The 23,347-nt window shown below is 40.9% G+C and overlaps 1 protein-coding gene across 3 annotated transcripts in view; it reads right to left on the minus strand.

Annotated features, from left to right (window-relative positions):
• Positions 1–10,173, minus strand: part of Napepld (N-acyl phosphatidylethanolamine phospholipase D) — a 50,784-nt gene extending 40,611 nt beyond the window's left edge. Inside the window, exons 1-2 of one of the 3 annotated variants that reach the window (XM_037203568.1) lie at positions 10,000–10,172; positions 9,515–9,559 (exon numbers count right to left, since the gene is read on the minus strand). In XM_037203568.1, the coding sequence (XP_037059463.1) occupies positions 9,515–9,540 (26 nt within the window). In that variant the 5' untranslated portion in view covers positions 9,541–9,559; positions 10,000–10,172. Of the gene's footprint in view, positions 1–9,514; positions 9,560–9,999 lie in introns of all 3 variants that reach the window. The other 2 variants (XM_037203569.1, XM_028890925.2) reach the window with 2 other exon arrangements.
• Between the last annotated feature and the right edge of the window lie 13,174 nt (positions 10,174–23,347).

Genomic DNA, 23,347 nt, shown 5'->3' on the forward strand with positions numbered 1-23,347 from the left:
CTTGTGGGGCAGGAGAGATGGCTCAGAGGTTGAGAGCACTGGCTGATCTTCCAGAGGTCCTGAGTTCAATTCCCAGGAAACATATGGTGGCTCACAACCATCTATAATGTGTTCCAGTGTTCTCCTCTGCCCTGAAGTACAGGTATACATGCAGACAGAACACTGTATACTGTAGTGGGTAGCCATTCCAGCTTGGTTCTGGAAGTTCCAACCCCCATTGAGACTCTGGCAACTGTCACGCCTACGAGGCGGGGCGAGGGGAGGCGCCTGGGGACCCGAGAGCTGGATGGGCCAGCGCTCTCTCTGGGCGCTGGCTCGGTGCTGGGACGCTGACCGGTGGAGATTGACTGTGCAGAGCTCCGGAGAACACCGCTGGACTGCATTACACCTTCCCCAGACCCTGCGACCTACCCATTACTTAATTTGTGAGTTACGCCATTAAATAAATATCCTTTTAACTACGTGGAGTGGCCAAAATAATTTCTCCAATATCTGGCGCCCAACGTGGGGCTCGAACCCACGACCCTGAGATTAAGAGTCTCATGCTCTCCAATAGTATACACAATAAATAAGTAAATCTTTTTAAAAACAAAACCAAAAACAAGGATCTGATTACCAGCATGTGACTGATAAGCTTTCTCAGAATATGTCTTGTCCAGCTTGGAACAAAGTCTTTTTTTTTTTTTTTTGGTTTTTTTTTTCGAGACAGGGTTTCTCTGTATAGCTTTGCGCCTTTCCTGGAGCTCACTTGGTAGCCCAGGCTGGCCTCGAACTCACAAAGATCCGCCTGCCTCTGCCTCCCCAGTGCTGGGATTAAAGGCATGCGCCACCACGCCCGGCCTGGAACAAAGTCTTATGCCTCTGATTCTCAGTGCTGGCTGCACATCAGAATTGACTGTAGAGATGTTTGTTTGTTTGTTTGTTTGTTTGTTTGTTTGTTTGTTTGTTTTTGGAGACAGGGTTTCTCTGTATTGCCCTGGCTGTCCTGGAACTTGCTTTGTAGCCCAAGCTAACCTAGAAATCACAGAGATCATCCAGCCTCTGCCTCCCTCATTGAGTGCTGGGGTTAAAGGCATGTGCCACCACCACTGAAGATTTTTAAACTGTGGCTGAGGCTACTGAGTGAAAACTTTGAAAAGGGGGAACTTACTCAGGGTCCAAGAATCTGAGCTTGCTTTAGCCAGCAGGGCTGCATAAGGGGATGATTTGACCACAGGCGTAATTACCAGGTTTTGGAAGGGTCTACACTTAGCTGTACAGTGTGCTTTGATCTAGCAGGTGGGAGATCTTTTGCCTTGACATTGTTATAAAAAGCCCTTTTGAATAAATGGAAAAGGCCATTGGCTATAGACCCAGGTCCTCCTGAAGCTATCCTGTGTTTCTGTCTTTCTCCTCTTTGCTATCTTTCTACCTAATATTTTCTTATCCCTCTCTCCTCCTCATCAAAAGCCTTGAAAAGGTAGAAGCTGGCTTCCCACATATGGCACCAGAACTTGGGACTTGGGTACAGAGCAGATAAGTAAAGGAGAGAAGGAGGTGCTGCAGAAGCAGCTGGACATATCCAGTTATGAATTAAAGCTTATGTGATGGTATTCTACTCTTTGGGAGTAAAACGTATATAGATAAAGCAGAGTGGCTAAAAGTTAAGCCAAAGCAAGCAGTAAAAGTTAGGCTGCAGCAACATCTCTCTCTCTATCCGGGTTTCTCTCTCTCTCAATTTCTACCTACTAAATTAGGTAAAAATATAGGATTTCGGTATAGGGATATTGTGTAGGAGGAAACTTAAGGTAAGAGTAGAATTTCCCTAGTGCCAGACCTGATGCACAGAAAACAGTATCCAGGAACAAGCAGCCACTGCAGACTTAGCAGTCTGAGAAAGAGAAGCCAATATAGAGCAGGGAAATAGTAACCAGATGTTTGTATATTCACTTGCAGAGAGTTTGAAAACTAGGGGAGTCAAGGTAGAACAGGAACAAGTACAGAAGTTCTTAGTGTTTGTAGAGGAGCTGTGTCCTTGGTTTTCTGACTATGGGACTCTGGACATACACTCATGGGGGAGAATCAGAGTCAAAATGTAACAACATTATGAAGAACATGGGATGGAAAAGATCACAGTGGAAGCTTTTGGACTGTGGGCACTAATTTTGGACAGTTTAAATCTGAGTCCTGAGTGGCAGGGGGGAATTTTCCCTGTGGTAGACACAGGCAAAACAAAACCTTTCACTCCACCAGAGCTGCTTTAAATGGGGATGCTTTTACAAAATCGTTCAATCAAGGTCTGTCCCCTCTTGACCATGAAGCAGAGTAAAAGAAACAGAGATAAGACAAGGGAGGAATGGGAGGGCTTGAGAGACTTAGTAATTTCTCTTTCTCAAAAATTGTAGGCTCTTCAGGTCTCTCCTTCTCAGAAGGGTACTCATCTTCCTTCTGCAGTGGTAGAATTAGACTCACTTGGGGGATCATCTATCTGAATGGAAAAGTTGCCCATAGTTGTCCTGGTGCAAAAAACTCCCAGATTATAGCAAACCCTTGCTGCTAGTCCTATGTCTCCCCCTTCAAGCCAGTATTAGAGAAGTAGCTGGCAGAGGGGAGAAGGTACAAGGATTTTAAATGTTCCCGTAACTGAACAGACAGATGCCCAGGATAATACTGAGTCTGTGAAAGCTGGAAGGAAACGGAGCCCAGAGCCACACAGTTTCTGGTTGTTAGCGGCAAACCAATGCATGGCTCCTTTAAGAGACAGGTTCCTGATTTCCACTAGCTGAGCAGAAAGATTTTTGAAGAGTTTTACAGCAGCTCAGTACGGTAATTCCACCTTCACCCTAGGGCAGCGATCCTAGGGAAGGCTACCGGAAAATGCAGAGACTTGTTTGGACTTGGTTGCTGCACTGGAACAAGTTTTGGTAATGGGACCACTAGACAAAGACTCCAGAGCCACTAACGAGTTAGGCTCTGATTTCAAACTTTCAGGGGGAACTTTAAAAACTGGTCTCAGAATTGACTTTGAACTTCAAACTTCAGAAATGGAACAGTTTTGAGTTCACCTATAATTTTAACTATAGTGATTCATGATTCATGTGCTGTCTTGTTAAAGGAAAATGTAAATAGTTCTGTTAAGAGATCACTTTAGATGTTTGCTAAAGTTTGTAAAGTGTAAATAATCCTATTGAGAGTTTGCTTTTGTGTGTAAGTTTGTAAGAATTGTAAATATGTATAGTAATATTCATGCTAGAATTATGTTAACCTGCTGATATTAATGAACCATGGTTTAGTGAAGCTAAGGGAGTCTTAAGGTTTGATGCAGTTACATCAGGAGTTTACTGATTTATTTGATGCAGTTGCATCAGGAGTTTATTGATTTAAAGAAGGGCTTGGTGCAGCTGAGGCTGCTATGGACATCTTAGACTCATTCAAAAAGGACATTCCATCTTGGTCATCCTCTACTCCATTACTGAGGGGTATGGCAGCCATAGAGATTGTTGTGGTTGTTCCAGCTCCTTTCAAGCTCTTAGTGGGGACCTGATTTAGACCTGCATAGAGTTAAGCTCTGTACTTTCCACTGCCAGAGGCTGGAAGTAAGAAACAGGTAAACCCTTCTTGCTAGTTGCCAATCTCCATGACAGGTAAAGCTGATTAGTGAAGAAGACGATGACCTAGGACAGGAACAGTCTATCTGAGGAATCTGAGGGGCCCTTTAAAATATTAAGAGGGGGGAGCTGTGGAAACCCACAGAGGTTTCCTAGTGAGAACTTACTCAGGATCCAAGAATCTGAGCTTGCTTTACCCAGTAGGACTGCATAAGGGAATAATTTGACCACCGGTGTGGTTGCCAGGTGTTTGGAAGGGTCTACACTTGGCTGTGTAGTGTGCTTTGATCTAGCAAGGAAAAGGTCTTTTGAAAAGGTGGGAGCTGGCCTCCCACAGAGGACCCATGGTTGGTTCGGATGGATGTTATGGGTGAGAACCACTATCTTACTTTGTCATTAATCATCAGCACAAAGGGGTTCAGGCATTTAGGAAGGTCCCAAGGGTCTCTCTGGTTGGGGAATTTTTTTTTTTTTTTTTTTTTTTTTTGGTTTTTCAAGACAGGGTTTCTCTGTGTAGCTTTGCGCCTTTCCTGGAACTCACTTGGTAGCCCAGGCTGGCCTCGAACTCACAGAGATCCGCCTGCTCTGCCTCCCGAGTGCTGGGATTAAAGGCGTGCGCCGCCGCCCGCCGCCGCCGCCCGCCGCCGCCGCCGCCGCCGCCACCACCACCCGGCCTGATTGGGGAATTCTAAATTAGGGTAGTTTGGCAGGTGCCTACCATGAGTCGCCTCTTCTACAGTCACATACTCTGCCCTACAAAAGTGTCATAATCCTGAGACAGATATTTGCAGTACTAGAGTAGTAAGGCCACCTTGCCACCTATAAAGTTTGATGAGTCACAGACTTATATTCAGTTCACCTCAGTTTCTAATTTGGCTCCCAGGGAGCAAGCCAAGGAAAACTTTACAATCAGGAATAATTCACACTACTTATAACAATACCTAGCAACAATATACAAGTGCTATGTGTTTAACAAATACTTGTGGAATGAACAAATGAAGAACAGGGCGTAAACTTTGAATTGCTTTCCGAGGAGGATGAAGTGAGAATGGAATTTTTTTTGTTTTGTTTTGTTTTTTTTTTTTTTTTTTAGATCACCTGCTGGAAATCAAGAAAAAGAGAAGCAAAAGTAAAGGACAAAGAGACTTAAGTCAACAAAGGGCACCCCCACTAACTCTACTAATTATGGATAAGTCTTGGGGAATAGCTGAAAGATTAGAGTCTACAGTTGTATAGGGTAAAGAGATCTACCATAAAATCCCATCTCCCTTGTTCTGCTTAGGGTATAACACCAGCTGAGTGACTACATCTCCAGCCTTTCAGCAAGGGATGGCCATGCTCGTCATATTCTGATCAATCCAATACAACCATAAGTCACATATGGGGCTGCCAGTGGTCTCCTTAAGAGAAAGGAAATCAGTCTCCAGCTTCCTCCTGCATCTTGCTATGTGAAGCCATTTGCAGCCCACAAATGCTCACCACACTGTCAAAACAGTCCAGTTTTGTACTTCTTCCACATGGAGGAGAAATACATTTAAACAATTTTCCAAACTGCCCCAATACAACTGCCATAACTGGAAATTTTAAGAGAGATTTAAAAACAACAACAACTAAAGGTAGGGCTTGTATAAAGTCAAAAAGTAACAGTTGACTCCCAGGATTCTACCCATGCTGATCAAACCCCAAAGTCCATGCTTTCCATTAGTTAAACTGAATCCAGTAGAACCAACAGTTCAAAAATTACCATAGTGACATAGAGACAAAGTTAACCTTATTTTGTTTTCCATAATGTGATTTTTTTTCTTTTCAAAATAAGAAGCTCGATGGGCGGTGGTGGCACACGCCTTTAATCCCAGCACTCGGGAGGCAAAGCCAGGCGGATCTCTGTGAGTTCGAGGCCAGCCTGGTCTACAGAGTGAGATCCTGAGATCCAGGAAAGGCACAAAGCTACACAGAGAAACTCTGTCTCGAAAAACCAAAAAAATAAATAAATAAAAATAAGAAGCTCGCCGGGAGTTGGTGGCGCACGCCTTTAATCCCAGCACTCGGGAGGCAGAGCCAGGCGGATCTCTGTGAGTTCGAGGCCAGCCTGGGCTACCAAGTGAGCTCCAGGAAAGGCGCAAAGCTACACAGAGAAACCCTGTCTCGAAAAAACTAAAAAAAAAAAAAAAAAATAAGAAGCTCTTGGTAGACACTAAAAAGCACTAGTTCCTTGAAAAAAAATTACTCAGGGAATGCAGAGATGGTTCAGTAGTTATAGCACTGGCTACCCTTCCAGAGGATCTGGATTCAATTCCCAGCACCCACATGTCAGCTCACACCTGTCTGTAACTCAGCTCCTGGGAATCTGACACCCTCACACAAATGCACATAAAATAAAATTAAATAAATTATTTTTAAAAAAGAAAAAAAAAAATTACTCTTTTAATCTTACATGGTTTTCAAATTGCACTACTTTAATTACTTAATTGTTCTGACTTGAAATTATTCAAAGACCTATCAACAGATAATCAATGATTAATTAACAAATTAATAATAACATTCTATGTTTCAGTCATATGAAAAGAAAACGTACATGGTGCCTTGAAGATCTTTCCTTGCTTTGGAAGGTGTCATAAGTTCAGCTGGCATTTTATACTTCTATAAAGAGACATCTCCAGGTAGGGAGTCAATATTTCGTTTGGGGAAACTTCCTATTATTCACATTGAAAGTCCTGAATTCTGGGAAGCCCTGGTCCTTCACATGCTTATGCCTACTTCTAAATAACACAAAATGCATTCTTGTAGCCAACAAAATTTATGAAGTATGGCAGCTTACACTAAATTGAAGGTAAACAATGTCTTAAAAGTGTGAGTTGAAAATATCTGAATGGGGCCAGGTGGTGGTGGAATATGCCTTTAATCCTAGCACTCGGGAGGCAGAGGCAGATGGATCTCTATCAGTTCGTGTCCAATTTGGTCTACAGAGCAACCTCCAGGATAGGCTCCAAAGCTACACAGAGAAACCCTGTCTCAAAAAAAAAAAAAAAAGAAAAGAAAAAGAAAAAAGAAAAAAAAGAAAGAAAAGAACAAAAAGAAAAGAAAGAAAAAATATCTGAATGGTCATACAAAAAGAAATTACAAAGCTGTACATAACCATGCTTAGCCAAGAGAATGCTGCTGAGAACATCAGAAGTTTATTAGGTGAAATTCATTATTGGAAGGATACTTAACATATGCAATTCAGCAAATTCCATTTAAAAAAACAGGCTACAAACAGCACACATATACATACAATAAATAAAATGTTTACATAGAAAATGAAGCTGAGATGAAGGAATCAACATCCCCTCAGCAATAGCAAAAGGTTATCACCTCTGTGAAATGGTAATAACACAGTTTTGAGATGTCACGATAAGCTAAACTTTTATGAGAGAAGTAGATCTGGAAGCTAAGAGTCTCTTCCCATTTGAAGATCTACCTCATGATAAAAGCCATCACATATGTGACCTCTTTACAGGCAGAGCAAGTCTGACTGCGGATTTACACGATGTTGCCAGGAAGTGGATCTGGCCAGAGGAGTCTAGACTGTCTATTAACCATGTTTGCCCCTTAATTATCCTTAGATAATTAAGATTAGAGCTCACCTAAAAATCCTTAGAACATTCAAGGAACATGGTCAGTACAGGGAAGAGAAAAGACATATTCTACCTCATGTTCAGGACTTTGTTTAGTTTAACAAAAAAAAAAAAAAAAAAAAAAAAAAAAAGGAATTTAAATCCAGTAACTTGAACCTTTTATTAGTTACTTTAACTATAGAAGAAGGGAAACAGCTTTCCATGAGCTCTCCAAGCAAACTAAAAAGACACACTTAAAAAGGGAACAAATATCTTTGTAGGGTGAGAAAAGGGACTTCAAAATCAGAAAATAACTTCCAAAACAAATTACTGTGGTTATCATATATCGCTGTAGGCCAAGGGTCTGATAAGCAAAACAGACAAGAACCAGCTTAAGGACTGTTAATAACAATAAGAAAGCCAAGTGTCTCTTTACCCTCCTAACTTTATTCTTATAACTGAGGGGGACCACAAAATCACACATAAGTCATCAGACACTTATTCTTTGATCAGCATGTTAGTGTTCCTTGATATGGGAAGGTCCCAACTACATAAACACAAAAACCTGCTCTATTCAACGACCAGGCAGAATTCCTTCTTCCTTCTCCCTTTTCTTTTTCTCATATAGTCTTGCTAGGTATCCCAAGTTGGCCTGGAACTTTCTATGTAACCAAGACTAGCCTCCTCCTCACAATCCCTGGCCTGTCTCTGCCTCCTAAATGCTGGGATTTCAAGCATGCACTCCCACACCCAGCATTAAGAATTGTTTTTCAATCGTACTTTTGAATTATGCTGATCCATCTAACTATAGTCCTGCATCTCGGTATCCAATGATAATGACTGTCCCCAAGTTTTTATCGGTTTAGGGTGCAGTCTATATTGTGTTGGCAACCTATACTGTGGTATCCTGGCTTGGCTGCTTCATCTGTTTAGCATGAACTAGAGTTGTTAGCCTAAAGCACCTTGAAAGCGCTTGAAAAATGACTAAGTTAGAATACATTATTTATGGTATGACTACTATATTTGTAGTACTCTTGCAGCTATCCAAGAATATGTATAATCTGTTGTAAAAGTTGATTAATAAAATAATACATAATCAATAGTTACTAAATTCAAAAAGACATGTCAAGTAAAGCACTAAGTTATAGACATGTAGAATTCTTCAGTGCTACAGGAATTAGAATGAACAAATACTTGAACCTTATGGTAGAAATCAATGGAAATGATTTTTATGCCAATTTTATTCTTGCCTTTATAGGTTTTCAGAATGAAAATGTTCTTTAACAAATGTGCACAGTGCATCTCCTTAATAATACTTCAATTAAAACAGATTTTACTTATATGCATTTTAACCTAGAACACCGAGATACACAGGGCACGCCATGAAGCCACATTCTCCCTCATACAGAACAGAAAAGAATGGAAAACCCCACCATAGCTGTAGCTGTTTAACACTGAGAGAGAGAGAGAAAACACTAAGAGAAAACAAAAGTCAAATGTTAATTCCAAATATAAACTTCTTTCAAACAGATAGGGATGACGAACCAATGAAAGCATAACCAAAACCTTATCAAATAAAACAACCCAGACCTTATGTCGGAATGCTTGTGTTAAAATGTTTTTCAAACACTCATACTGGACAAATTTTAAGACTCAGTTTTGGTATGTAGAATCTGTCCAATCCGATTTGGAATTGTGAATGGAAATAAAGGCATGAGACATACACTAAGAACTTTAGTTTCTTGGACACTTGCTATATAATTCATGAAGCCAGCAAGTCTGCAAAAAGGTTAACAAAACAAAACCTCTGAAAATTATGGCTGTATTTCCAGTTGACTTAAATCCGTTTTAAACCCTCGATTCCTCTTGGATTCTGATTTTAAACACACATACTTGCCCTAAAATTCTTTAACAGAGCTAATATTTTCTTAGAACAAAAATCAGACTATTTTAAAATACAGACTGTTGTAAGATCCAGGTAATCATTCTTTTAAATATTATGTAACTTCTTTCTACCCAATGTGACGAAATAGAAAGGGAACTGTTATACCTCTATCTGTTAATAAAGGTGAAAGTTATTTCTTAATTTACAGAAAAGTGTGTCGCAAGAGTGACTTTCTGACTTTATGCTAAGCCAAAACTACCCAAGCAAGTCATGGTATAACAATTTATAAAGCACCCCACAGTAAGGGCAAAACAAGAAGCCCCGCTTTTTAGAGGCTGTTGACTTTTCTCTTTCCCTTAATGTTTTCTGGGTACAACTGAGTGTCACACATCACCCAGGTTCTACTGGAGACCGTGAAAGCATATTCACAATTACCCGGATCATACCGCGTTCCTTGGGAAGGGGAGTCCATCCGAAACACCTTCAGTAACCTAAGAAGCAAGCACAGGACGGCGAGAAAAAATCAACTTGCCCCCCTCCCCATCCTGCCTCCTGCTTTTGCTCATTCGGTGGTTAAACAAGTTAGTTACTTTAAGAGAAAAGGCAAGGATGCTTTGGGGGTGGGTTCAAGAAGATAAATACTACAGATGAAGAGGAAATAAGTTGCTCTGAGTAAGTTGTGGACCCCACTCACTTACATACAACCAAACCAATACAATACATCCACTTGTATTCTATCGTGAAGCTGCAACCTCGGAATCCCAAATACAGCTACTCTCCCCCTAGACGACTAAAATTACGCTGGCTCTTCACCCAGGCGGCTACAGAGATGCACGCTCCGCAACTCCTGAGGTGCGGTAATTCAAGAAGCCTGCCACTCACAAGACCAGCATCTCCAGGAGGAGGCAGGGCTTTGGGAGAGGAAACCTACTCGCAGCCCGCTGTACTTGAGATGTCCAAACAGCCCGGCTGCTCCACACGACGCGAAGGAGCAAACCCGCGAAGGACAACCGCGGCTGCGGAAACCGCCTCCCGCGAGGGTCCCGGATAACTGCAGGGAGGCTCTCAGGCGGCTGCTCAGGTTCGCCCGGAGGCGGTGCTCGGCTCGGGGGCGGGGCCACCGCGGGGGCGGGGCTGGGAAGGGCGGGGTTAGAGGGGACCGAGGTTAGAGGGCGGGATGGAGTGAGGGCGCGGAAGGCGGCGACGCCTTGAGGGGCGGAGCCGGCTCGCGAGGGGCGGAGCGAAGGGCGGCTCACCTTGTGCTGAGGCGGTCGGGCGCGCGCCGCGTCGCGCCGCCTCGGCTGAGGCCCCCAGCGCGGCGGGCCAACTGGCCCCGGGGCCGCGGGAGGGGCCGGGGCGCCCTCCGCCCGCGTCCCTCCGCCCTCGGCCCCGCCGCCCCTGCTCCGCCGAGGGCGCTAACAGCTGCACGCAGCGCCTCAGCGCGCGCCGCCCCGCCATCTTTGGTGTTGGCCCGGGTCCCGGCCCGCGTGGCCCCAGGCCGCAGCCAGGAAACACCCCGCCTGCCCGCCCGGCCTTTACCAAGATGGCCGCCCGCGGGCGGGCGGGCGGGACGCCGAAGCCTCGAGGCCATCTTGGTAAAGTCAGCCCAGCGAGTACAGCACATAGCGCGGGGCCTCGGACCAGCGCCAGGTTGGCTCTGAGCCTGGCACAGGAGGTCAGGGCACCTCCAAGTCACGTGAACACATTCCTGGACACCACAGACAGTTGCTAAAACCAGTGGAATCTGGTTGACCAGTTGCATGGCCCACTCTACATAGGACAGCATGGACACTGAGCCTTTGACTTACAGGGCGTGGTTACAGAGACACTAACTTTAGTTTTCTATAGTAAGTACTGAGTGTTAATGGCTCCTACCTTGTGTGCTCAGTTTCGTTTAAAATCATGTCTGCCTTCTGGTACATGCAGCTCATTTCTCAGAATAAGACCCAAACATTATAAAATTGTGATTCCGAATTTCTTAACTGATTGAATTCATTTCAAGAAGTAACTTACAAAGGCATATAGAATTCAATAATGAGTAGATGGGTTTAAAAAAAAAAAAAAAAACTCTGAAAGCGTTTCTGGGATACTATGCACAGACCAGAACCAAATAGGCTGTCTGAGAGTGTATTGTCAAAAAATGAAAAAGAAAAACCAAGCATTAATATGAAAATGTAAGCCAAGCTATAATGCCTTTAGAAAGTGAATATACAACCATATAATACTGCAGAACATTATGTGGCTCTATACTTTATTTCTCTGGGTAGCTTGCTGTTGTAACTGATTTTTTTTTTTTTGCTTTGTTTTAAGTTTAGTATGCTTATCTCCTTTGCATGATATGGGTGGGGCTAAATAACGCTTGGCATGCATCAGCAAAAAAAAAAAAAAAAGTAACAGCACTACAACCCCAAAGGAAAAATTGAAATTACTGCTCCAATGTTCTTATTAGTGTTCTTTGCTAGGGGACTTCAAACATTCCATTTCTTGCCTTTATTCCATCAGTCATTATGAAAACATTTCATATACACAAAAAATGAATATGCATTTTTATGCTGTATGAAGAAGTTTCAGACATCAAAATACTTAAATCATTTTGATGACTCTTCTAAGAAGAAAGATTCTGGTTTCATAACCACAATAGCATTTTCAAACCTAAGAAAACAGTTGCCTCCTGTCACAAACTACTCAGACCATATCCAAGTTTCATGATCAGACCAGTCTTGTAGCTCTTTGCAGGGTAGTTGATTGTTCATGCATTTGCTTGTTGGCTTGTTTTTCTGAGCTTACTAATATAATACCCAACCTCACAACTTACAGTTACTTGCTTAATTAAGAACCAACTGGAATATTTACTTGATACTTTCAATATATATTTCCATCCAAAGAAAGCAAATGAGGTTTTAAGGTTTTTTTTTTTTTAAGTGTTTATTGCAATTCAAGAGGCACAGATGGCAGTAAATCTATAATGTGTCCCATTTGGAAAGGGTTTGAAAATCTTTTTAAGGGTTAAAAAGAGAAAATCTAAGTGAATTACAGGGGTTTGTCAAGCATTATTTGAAAGAACAATTTACATCTATGGCTCATTAGTCCAGTACAGCACAGCATAGACCATACCAGTATTCCAGAAAGGGTTTAGTTCACATCATCACATTCATGAGTGGTCACCTCAGGACAAGATGGGAGTCTGGGTCAGAACACTGGAGTGAGCCTTACAGCTAGGATGGAGAGACAAGTCCTCCTTAGAGGGTGTTTTCCTTTGGAGCTGATGTTTTAGATAAGCAAGTTCATTGTGCATATCAGGAAAACCTAGTTCGAATGATGACTATTAGCACACAGTATTCAGTGAATTTGTTTTCCCACCTCATTAAATATTCCAGAAGTTTTAGAACTATGTGAGAATCAGTTATTTTCAGCAGACAAATGAAAGAAGCCAATCAGTACAACAAATTCTGTCATGCAAGGCAAAGCTTCTCTAGCTTGCTTTCCTGAACTCAGAGCAAAGTGAACATTGCACCCTAAGCATTTTACTCAGGGTTTAATTTTAGCCTCTAGTCTGCTGATCTGAGTGAGCTTTGTCTTTCCTATTTATACCACTATTAGCAAGTGAAACACTCAGAACACAACGGTAACTGTTTGCTTTCTAAGTTGCTAATTTTTAAATGTTAATGTCACAAAGAGGAGTAAATTAATACAAGTCCCTAAAAGTAGCTAATAGCCGATGTAATTTTTTTTTTCTGGAGTTTAACACTAGAGAACTATTTCTAGAAGACTTTAATTTAGTCTGTATTTATGAAACAACACACTCAAAGCTTTTAACTTTTAACAAATATGAGCAAGGAAAAAAAAGTCTCAAAGTTGAGTGGGAAGGAATAGGAAAGTGGAGAGGGTGGTTATGGCAAGAGTTGGGGAATGGAGGCAGTGAATATATTCAAAATATGTTGTATGAAATTCTCAAAGAATTAATAAAAATGTTTAAGATATGCAAAACATATACATACTGCCAAGTGACAACAGGAAGGCACTTGGACAGCTAAATTCTATTCACTGCTTTTCCATTAACTGTCTTTGACCTGAGAAAAGATCCTTTCTATCTCCCTAGTATGCTTAGTCCAATCCTCCATTGTAGTTATAACATTCTGTTTGCTTTTAAAAATGGGAGGGATTGATACATGAAGGCAGGGTGCTGATAACAACAGAGAGTTGTACTGTTGTGGACTATTAGTCAGCAATTATTGGCAAGCCCATAGGATGGCTATTTGTTTCAAGCTTTTTTTTAAAGATTTATTTATTTTTATTATGTATACGGTGTTCTGTCTGCATGTATGGCTGTTCTGCAAGCCAGAAGAGAGCACCAGAATGCATTATAGATAGTTGTGAGTCACCATGTGGTTGCTGGGAATTGAACTCAGGACCTCTGGAAGAACAGCCAGTGCTCTTAACCTCTGAGCCATCTCTCCAGCCCCTTGTTTGAAGCATTTTTAAAGAACAGTTTCAATACTCATAGCAATGATTTTTTTTCTTTGTGTTGTGAAAAAGGCTTATGGAAATTCACTATTCTAATCTCCTGAAATGTACAGTTCAATAGTATTGAGGGCAGCAAGAAGACTCAGCAGGCAAGGGTGTTGACATGCAAGTCTGCCAACCTAAATTCAACCCCTGGAATTCAAGTAAAGGTGGAAGGAGAAAACCAATGCCACAGAGTTCTCTGTCCTCCACAAACATACCATGACACACATGCCCATACACATTTCATGCACACACCAATAATAATTTTTTAAAGTATTATTGAAGCATTTACTATGAGCACATGGAGACTAAACTGTAGTTTTCTTCCCTACCAAGATCAGACTAGACCAAACCTTTCAGGTGTATCTGATTCTCCATAAACAGAGCCACTAAGGAGTGTTTCTTGTCTTGACTCTTTTCATCTGACATGTGTTTCTGTGTCTCCAGACACACATTGGTACATATCTTCCCATGCTTCCAATGCAGAGTCAAGGATATTCTATGTAGCAAATGGAATAATTCCCATCACCACCAATAACCCAAGATACTTACTTCTTGACTCCTGAAGTCTATGAATATTACCTTATTGTGGGGCGTTTACCCACCACCCCCACAGCTTCCCAGAGTTTTCTTGAGTGCGAGCAGCAGGAAATATTAGATAGAAGGATTTATAGCGGAGAATCTTGCGGAGATAAACAGATAGAAAATAAAGGATAGCCTCGAGAGGGCCTGGAACCTATTCCAACGGGCCCGGACTGTCTCTGGTCCAGGGTTTTTATAGAGACGCCAAGGGGTGGAGCAAAAGACCTCCTCCCCCAGCACAGCCAAGTGCAGGCCATCTCAGACACCTGCACTCAGGCCGTGGTCCTGATCATCCTCTATTCAGACCTGCTGGGTAAAGCCACGAGGAACCCAAAAAAGGGCTCCACAGGTCCCCCTTTCTTAATATATAAAAAATAATTATTAATGGCTGACAGCAATCTCCATAGCCATTACACCTCCCAGTATGGGAGTAGAGGATGATATAGATGGCATTTCTCTTTTGAATTAGGTCCAAGGTGACTACAGCAGTCTTAGCTGCCTCAAGCCCTTTCTAAACCAAAAACTCTTAAGGCAACTACAAACTTAAAGAATCCCTTAGCTTCATCATTACCATTAACAGGTTAACATAAATATTGCTATACATAGTCACAATTCTCCCAGCCTTACAACTCAAAGCAAACTCTTAACAGAACATTTGAATTAGCATATATGGTGCTATATATAGTTAACAATTTTCTCCATCTTACAACTTTCATTTGAATTTTCTTGTTAACAGAACATAGGAAAAACTTCGATGTATTTACATCAAACTTAAACATTTCCTCAATTCCACAAAGCCAGGGTGCATTAATATCAATAGGTTTCTGCGAACATAATTTAATCTCATAGCTCCTCCTTTTCTTATAATTTTTAAGCAAAATCTCAAGCCTAGTTAGAAAACCCAAACTTTTCTGTTTAAACAGTTCCATTTGTAACACAAAACCAGTTCCATAAGTAATTTCATTTTTACATAAACAGTTCCACAAAACAATTCATAAATCACCAGTTAATAAAGCATATATGCATACACAAAATTGCATCTCGATTCTAAGTAGAAATACATTTCTTCATTTAAACAGTTCCATTTTTAACCCAATTCCAGTAAACCGTTCCTAGGTCATTACTATAAGTAAGCTCAAAATTGTCCCATTGCAATGAAATCTCTATTGTTCATTTCACTTAAGTACCAAAATTCAAATGATAAATATTGGTACTAGCCTTCCAAATATGAGAAATCCATAACCAAAATGTTTTTGTAATTTTATCTCATTTTAAGTTCAAAAAGTTCAAACAAGAAAAATTTTGGTATCAGGCTTTCACTTCCAAATACGAAGAGATGTTCTTCAACCAAAACTTTTTGCAGTTAATAATTTTTGTTCAAACAAGCATCTCTGCAACTTTTGTTCTCAGACAGACCTTTTTAGTTATAGTAATATTTTAAACCGCACCGTTTTTGCTGTTAGCTCAGGTTTTTCTGTGCTGCGTTGATATTCCACAGATCTCAGCTGCAGATGCCTTGTGCTGGTTCTGGCGTCCGCCATTCTTAGCTTCTTAGCTGCTTCTGGAGCTTTTGAAATCATTTAGACTGCCTACCTTGCAGTCTACTAGGACACTATCTCCTGTGTCTCAGGTGTTTTTACCATATACATTAAGAATAGACTCACATTTAACATTTACATTTTACAAACCCACATAACATGTGCTTAAGCATAAACTCACTCAACATTTACACATTTTTACAAACTCACATATAACATTAACATCTAAGGAAACTATAGAACTACTTTAGCAAATATATTTCTTATTAATTCTTATATACTTATATTCATTCTATCTTATTTTTTATTTAAACTTACAACTAGCATCTTACAAGCTTATTACTACATGTCTTAAGACTACCTTAGATACTTCTTACAAGCTTATATTCTTTAAGGAACTCTATAGATCTATTTTACAAACTTATATAGGCTACCATTAGCTTATATCTAACTTAGCAAACACCTAAAGATTTCTTAACACAGATCTAACAAGACAGAATTTTACAAACTCACATATCTTATTTTTGTCTTTCTACTTTTTACTATTATTATCACCATCTCTATCAGAAAGATTCTCTTAACTAGACAGGAAGTATGTACATCATTTCTAAAGTTTACAGTTTATAGTTAGCTTTGTTATAAAGCACTGGGATTTAGTGAGTGTTGTCATTATAGAATTGTGATACTTGTTGCTAGGGGGCTGTAACATTCTCAGGACGAAGCCACACTCCAAAGTTGCCAGTTCTCTCAGCCGTTCCGGACCGGCAGAGATGCACTGTCAGCGGTAGACAGTTTTTAACTAGAGGCTGTCCCTTCACCCAAATTCATAATAACTCCCCTAAGTACTTCAATTCAGACAAACGTTTCTATTACAGCAGCACTTTTGGTTTGCTCTACCAAAAAACTTTACTTCACACTGAGGGTGAAATTACCATATTTAATTGCTGTAAAGCTCTTCGCCAAAAACTGCACAGCTATTAGGTGGTATTTTAAGGATTTTAAAGTGACTTGTTTGCTCTTATAGGTAGCTTTTTTGTCATCCAACTGCCGTAAAAAGTTTGCACAGCTATTAGGGTAAATAAGGCACTTTACCAACGGAGCCCCAAACCACCAAGCACCTAGTTCCGTATCCTTTTAATTTTTCATTGGAACTGACACTTAAACTCTTAGATGATTTTCCTCCTTATTCTTTTAAAAGCTGCATTTTAAGTTTACCATAAACATATTTTCGAGCTGACAAAAGTGTTTTAGGGCAATTCCGCCATCTTTAGTGGAAAAACTACCTTTCCCAGAATGCATTTCCCTTATATCAGTCCATAATAACATCAGTTCCATATCAGTCCCTTATATCATTCATTTCTCATAGTTCTTTTTGGGTCTGAGAGTCAACGGGTTCTCTTTTACTAGACTTGCCCGGGGGGTTTGAACAAAGTCTCTTGCCTTTGCAACCGGAGATTTGAACGAGCATTTTACATTTTCAATTATGGGACATTGGGAGGTTTCTATTCGCTCCTCAGCTGGCTTCAACAGGTGTCTCTCCTTCACTTGACACTGGCCCCCGAATCAGAACCGCACCTGCCTCGTTAGCGCGCATTGAGGCTGGCATTTCTGATAGCAACTTTTCTCGGGGCTTGTGTTTGCTTTAGCCAGTCAGTGAAAAACAAGATCATTTACAACAGCTTTTCCATAGCTCCTTCAGAGAGATTTTCTCCCACTGATCTTATTCTCATTTTGCTTGTTCCTTCCCCCCCAGATGCAGAGCTTCAGGGTATCTGTCTGCAGCTCTGTTCCTCTGCTAGCTGCCTTTGGAGGTAGGGGCTTTTTTTCTCCCCCGAATCTGCCTCCAATTCTAGCAGCTTTTTCAGGCCATACATTTTCTGGGGAGGAATTATGTCCCTTCTCTGTTTCTTCAGAATCTTTTCCCAGACAGTTCCCGGTTTGGTCTCAGTTTATCCCCTCTACCCCAGAAACAGTTTCCGACACTAGAGCGGCGGCTTTCCCTGCTACTGAAGGTAGGGGCTTTAGTCCGTTTCTTTTTTTTGGGTCTGTGTGGTTTGCATACAGACTGAAAAATTTAACAAGGGAGGTTTTTGCCATTTCTAAACTTCCATTAGGACAGGTATTTTGTCTCATCAGGCCTTCACCTGGCCCAGTCCTCCAGTGGGTTGTGTTTGCTTGTCTGGGTGCTCAAGGACAGAGCTTATGCCAGAGGCAATCACCCCTCAGGGCTACACTCCCTCATCTCAGGGAGTCAGTTGAAACAAAGCTTTTTTTCAAAGAGGTGCTTTCTCTGACAGAAAGAAAGCTTTACTCCTGGATAGTTCTGTTCTGCCCTGGCTGGGCTCTTTCCCCAGCCACAGTTCAGATTTACTGTTTTCCCAGAAAGGTCCTTTCTCTGATAGGAAGCTTTTTCTCAGATTTCTTTTTGCAGCTGTGGACCTATGAACCCCGGGACTTGTAGGAAAGTGGACAACTGTGCCATTCCCACTGGCTTAGCTTGCTTTGTTCATTAGCAATCTTCCCTCGGGTCCTGCACCTTCCTGCCTCAGCTCTGTGCTCCAGGAAGTTTACCACTGCAGGAACCCTAGTATCGCCGAAATGCAATCCAACTCAGAGATGCTGGCCAGTCACCTCTGGGTTTTTGGTCACAAGCGAGGATACAAAGCTAACAGTTTGCATTGCTTCAGGGGATCTTTGCATTAGGGCGATTAGGAGCACCTCTTCATTCTGAAATGCTCACTCCGAAACAAAGCACTTGATGCCTCAGCTAGGCTGTAACTGAAAAGCTTGGCTTTGCTTTTCTCAGGTAAAGTTTCCTGCCTTTGGGGCTCTCTGTAGCTCTTCACCCTTGCTCTTCCCAAGCGTTTCCCTCAGGGTACTCTGACCCACTGTCTTTTACTAGCTTGAAGAGACAGAGCTTAGAAGAGGTTTTTAGAAACTTGTTCCAGCCTCCTGCATTGCAGGGAGGATTGTTAAAGCTTGAAAGAGAACTTAGAGGTTTTGCTGTCTTAAGTTTGTTGTTTTCCCTTAGAGCTAATCACACGTGGTCCCCATACTAATATCTTCAGGTGATTCTACTCGCCTCTTTCTGAGAGAGGTTAGAGGCTTTAGTTTTTAAGTTCTTAAGAGAGAAAGATTAAGGGTTTTTAGAGAGATTCTTCCCCCAAAATTTTCCAAGAAGAGCTTTATAGTTTAAGAGAAAGTTTTTTTCTTCCCCAGGAGAAACACCAACTTTTCCCAAAACTTCCCAACTTTAAACTTTGACTTCTTACACCCCCATTTTTGCCTCAGGGAGAAAACACTTTCTCCTGCCGCTTGGACTTAACATTTCAGCTGTCCCCAGGTCAAAAGCTTCCATAGGAAACTTTTTCTTCCCCATAAGTTCAAAGAAGAGTTTTTTTACTACCCGTAAAGCCCAAAGAAAGATTTTTTTTCCCCAGTTTGCTTTCAAAGCCCCCAAAGTTAGAAAATTGAAGAGTTTTTTTGTCTAGTTGCCTTACTTATTTTTTCCTATAGTCTTACACTTTTAAGTTTTTCCTAAACTATATTACTACCCTATACCTTATACTTATCACCGACAGAAATTGAGAAAGGGATAGAAGATAGAAAATTTTGACAGAAGAGAATTTCGCTGCAGCATCGGACATCCTTCCAGTCCGCTTTCCTTTTCTCTCGAGGATAAAACCCCTGCCTTCCCAAAAAATATATATAAAAAATATATTTTTTTTCATAACACCGGCATGCCTTTCCACTGGCAGGGCTGACTCAGCACTTTCACCAAAACTCTGTAATAAAACTATTATTTTCCTTTATCTTTAGTCCCTATTACTTTGTAGTCCCCCCTTTTTTGTTCCCTTTTCTTCAGTCCCTTTTTTCCCCTTTCTTTAGTCCCTTTTCCCCCTTTCTTTAGTCCCTTTTTTCCCCTTTCTTTAGTCCCTTTTCCCCCTTTCTTTAGTCCCTTTTTTTTCCCTTTTTCTTTAGTCCCTTTTTTTCTTTAGTCCCTGTTCACGGCGCCATTCTGTGGGGCGTTTACCCACCACCCCCACAGCTTCCCAGAGTTTTCTTGAGTGCGAGCAGCAGGAAATATTAGATAGAAGGATTTATAGCAGAGAATCTTGCGGAGATAAACAGATAGAAAATAAAGGATAGCCTCGAGAGGGCCTGGAACCTATTCCAACGGGCCCGGACTGTCTCTGGTCCAGGGTTTTTATAGAGACGCCAAGGGGTGGAGCAAAAGACCTCCTCCCCCAGCACAGCCAAGTGCAGACCATCTTAGACACCTGCACTCAGGCCCGTGGTCCTGATCATCCTCTATTCGGACCTGCTGGGTAAAGCCACGAGGAACCCCAGAACGGGCTCCCACACCTTATACAGAAATTTTGCTTTGTTTTGGTTTGGTCTTGCTTGGTTTGGTTTTTTGATGCAGGGTTTCTCTGTGTAACAGCTCTGGCTGTCCTGGAATTCACTTTGTAGACCAGGCCGGCCTTAAACTCACAGAGATCTGCATGATTCTACCTGCCAAGTGCTGGGGTGTACACCATCACACCAGGGTTGAAAGAAATGTTTAATGCAGTTGAAGACCATACCTTACATGGGCAGTGAATTACCCAGGTGGGCCCTAAAGGTAATCACGAGGATAATTATGAGAGAGGTAAGAAGGTAAGTAGGACAAGGAGACAGTGGGGCAACACAGAGACTAGAGTGATGCAGCCACAGCCAAGGAAGCCCCTAGCAGCTTCTACAAAGAGAACCATCTCTTCTACAAAAGAACCATCCTCCTGACAACTTGGCAAGAGCCCTGAAAACCTGTCTTCAGAGATTGGCCTTCACAACTGTTGTGTTGTTTTATGTCACCAAGTTCATGGTAATTTGTTTGAGCAGCATTCAAAACTCAGTGTATTCTTCTTTAAGCAGTGTTTAAATCTACCAATGGATGTATTAAAAACACTGCCAACTGTGAGGCTGAGGGGTAGCTCAGTGGTATAGTATTTGTTTTGTATGTGCAAGGCCCACATCACCACAGCACACAAAAGGTACAGCATATACATAAATCTATAAAACATACATCAAGTTAACGTAAGGAGTAGACATAGGGCTAGAGATCTAAACTTTATGCAGTGATTTGTGTATTGAGCTCAGAGAGACCTAGGCTTTTGGGGACCAATTTTATTAAGTGAATACTAGGAACCATAGTTGGATTAGTGGCCACAGAGAAAGGAACAGAAGAGTAAAATTGGAGATTACCTTTATTCCTGCTCTGAAAAAGTTAACTGCCCTAAGTCTCAGTTTCTTTCTCTTATAAAAGAATGAGATTAATTTACATGACCTCTAAAATTCCATAGAGTTCTAAAATACAAGTCTGTTGCAAAAAATGTTTTGCTCAGGATTTTATGTCCACATTTTATTGCAATTCCAGTCCCTCTCTAGTTTCCCTGCCCACCATGAAGCCTATTTGTTAACCACATACATATCCCAGCTTGTGCAGATGTCACTTTTATTTGGAACTTTCTTCCCAGGTTTTACATATTCAACATTCAAGAATTGCTGCCTTCCAGAAACTTACACTTTCCCAAAGGAGAATGTCATTTCTACTGCAGCCTGTTCACAGATCTTTTAAGGTAGCTATCAAATGATAGTGTGACTATTTCCATTTCTGTTTCTCTGACCACAATGTGAGATGCTCATATGCAAATATTCTGATCCATATTTATCCCTCTAGCACCTACTTCTGTACTTGGCACAGACAATTATGAATGTGTACTGAATAGATGAATGATTACAGAAGAGCCTACTTGGGAGTGAGAAGAGTGAAAAGTACTGAGGAATGAATGTGAATGACAAGTGGATGGGAAATATATGGCTCAACAAGACATCCACAGTCCTGGAGAAAAAGAGGAAGCTGATTTGGGTGGTGATTTAATTCAAAGCTATCCTCAGATACTCATTGTATATGCAATTTAGCATCTCTCTTGACCTTGCTTCAAAGTCAGTTTCTAAGTGGAGTTAACAGTATGAGCTACCTCTTAGAGCAATCTGCTGTTTAGAAGCTCTTCACTGGGATGGATGGCAAGCAGCCCTATATGATTTGTCAACCCTGCATCCCTGCACAGCTCTAGGCAGAGCCTAACAACTTAAGAATGTTATAGTAGCTAGTTAATGATTCTGTCCTTGTAGATCTTTCTGGATACAACTCATAAAACTGTATAATTCATTTTATTCCTTAGGCATTAAAAATACCCTTCAAACCCCTTAATAAACTCAGACATATATTCCTTTTTCTTGAGACAAGGGACATGGAGAACCCTGTGCTGAAAATCTCCATCTAGTAGAAACAAGGTTGTAAACACCTAGAAAACCTTTGAAATCATACTTTTTATATTTGCTGTTTTGTTTGAGACAGGGTCTTGGCTGGCCTAGAAGGTGGTAGACCAGGCTGACCTCTGACTCAGAGATCCATTTACCTCTGCCTCCCAAGTGCTGGGGTTAAAGTCATGGACCGCCATGACCACTTTTCACAACATATAAACTGATATTAATTTACATATACATCATTCTTTGTGGTATAATTAGCTTTGTATGTTCTTTCAATTCTATCAATACTATCTCCCTGTACTGGTTTAGAATTTTACATTTGAATCTAGATTATTGTTTATAAAACCAATTTTATTTTTATAAATAAGATTATTTTGTATCAGTACTCACTATTTTCCAGATACATTAGCTAAATTCAGAACTCCAAATTCTACAAATAATATTTTTACCATATACAACTGCCTTTTCCTCAGCATTTCACTGAAAGCAGACCCCTTCACTAATAGAAAATCATAAATAACAGAGTAAATGACATACAGAATTTTGAATAAAGTAAAACACACCCTAGTGATTAACTAATGACTAGGTTAACATAGACTTGCTAGTCTCTTTTCCTTGAATGAGAGATTTTTGTCATATCCAAAATTTGAATTGAAATGATTGACATTATTTTTCAATAAATGTTGACCACATCCTTGAGTGTTTGGTGTTGTTTAGCTGAATACATTAGCACTTATTTAAAGCACTTATTAATCTAGCTTATTTTAAGGTTTTACTTATTGAGTATTTTTCTGGCACTATGTTAAGTAGTATGCAATTCTCATTTAATGCTCAATGACTTCAGGCACTGAGCATAATTCCACACTTTCCTTAGAGGAAGAAGCAGGGGTTAGTAAAATGAACTGACTTTCCTGAGGATAGCAGGCTATACAATGGAGAATTGAGAGGTCCTATAATTAGATGACCTTTATTTTTCACAACCCTTATGTGACATTGTATCATTTGAGAAATCCATTATAGAAATTAACTATAGCTTTTGAGGGGAAAATGAAATGAACTATATCTCCACAGTCAAACTATCTGCAATTTCCATTGAAAAAGTGATATAGACCAAATTATGTCCCCATACCCAAATGCGTATATAAAAGCCCTGTGGTAGTTTCTATGAGAATAGCCCCCATGGGCTCATATGTTTGAATAATTAACCTCAAGTTGGTAGAAATGTCTGGGAAGGATGAGAAGGTGTGGCCTTGTTGGAGGAGGTATGTCACTGTGTTGTAGGATATTATTTTAAGATGTGTTACATTTGTTTATGCTGTGGGACATTTGTTTAATGATGCA

Source organism: Peromyscus leucopus, chromosome 3 (genome assembly GCF_004664715.2).
Source record: "Peromyscus leucopus breed LL Stock chromosome 3, UCI_PerLeu_2.1, whole genome shotgun sequence".
Lineage (NCBI taxonomy): Eukaryota > Metazoa > Chordata > Mammalia > Rodentia > Cricetidae > Peromyscus > Peromyscus leucopus.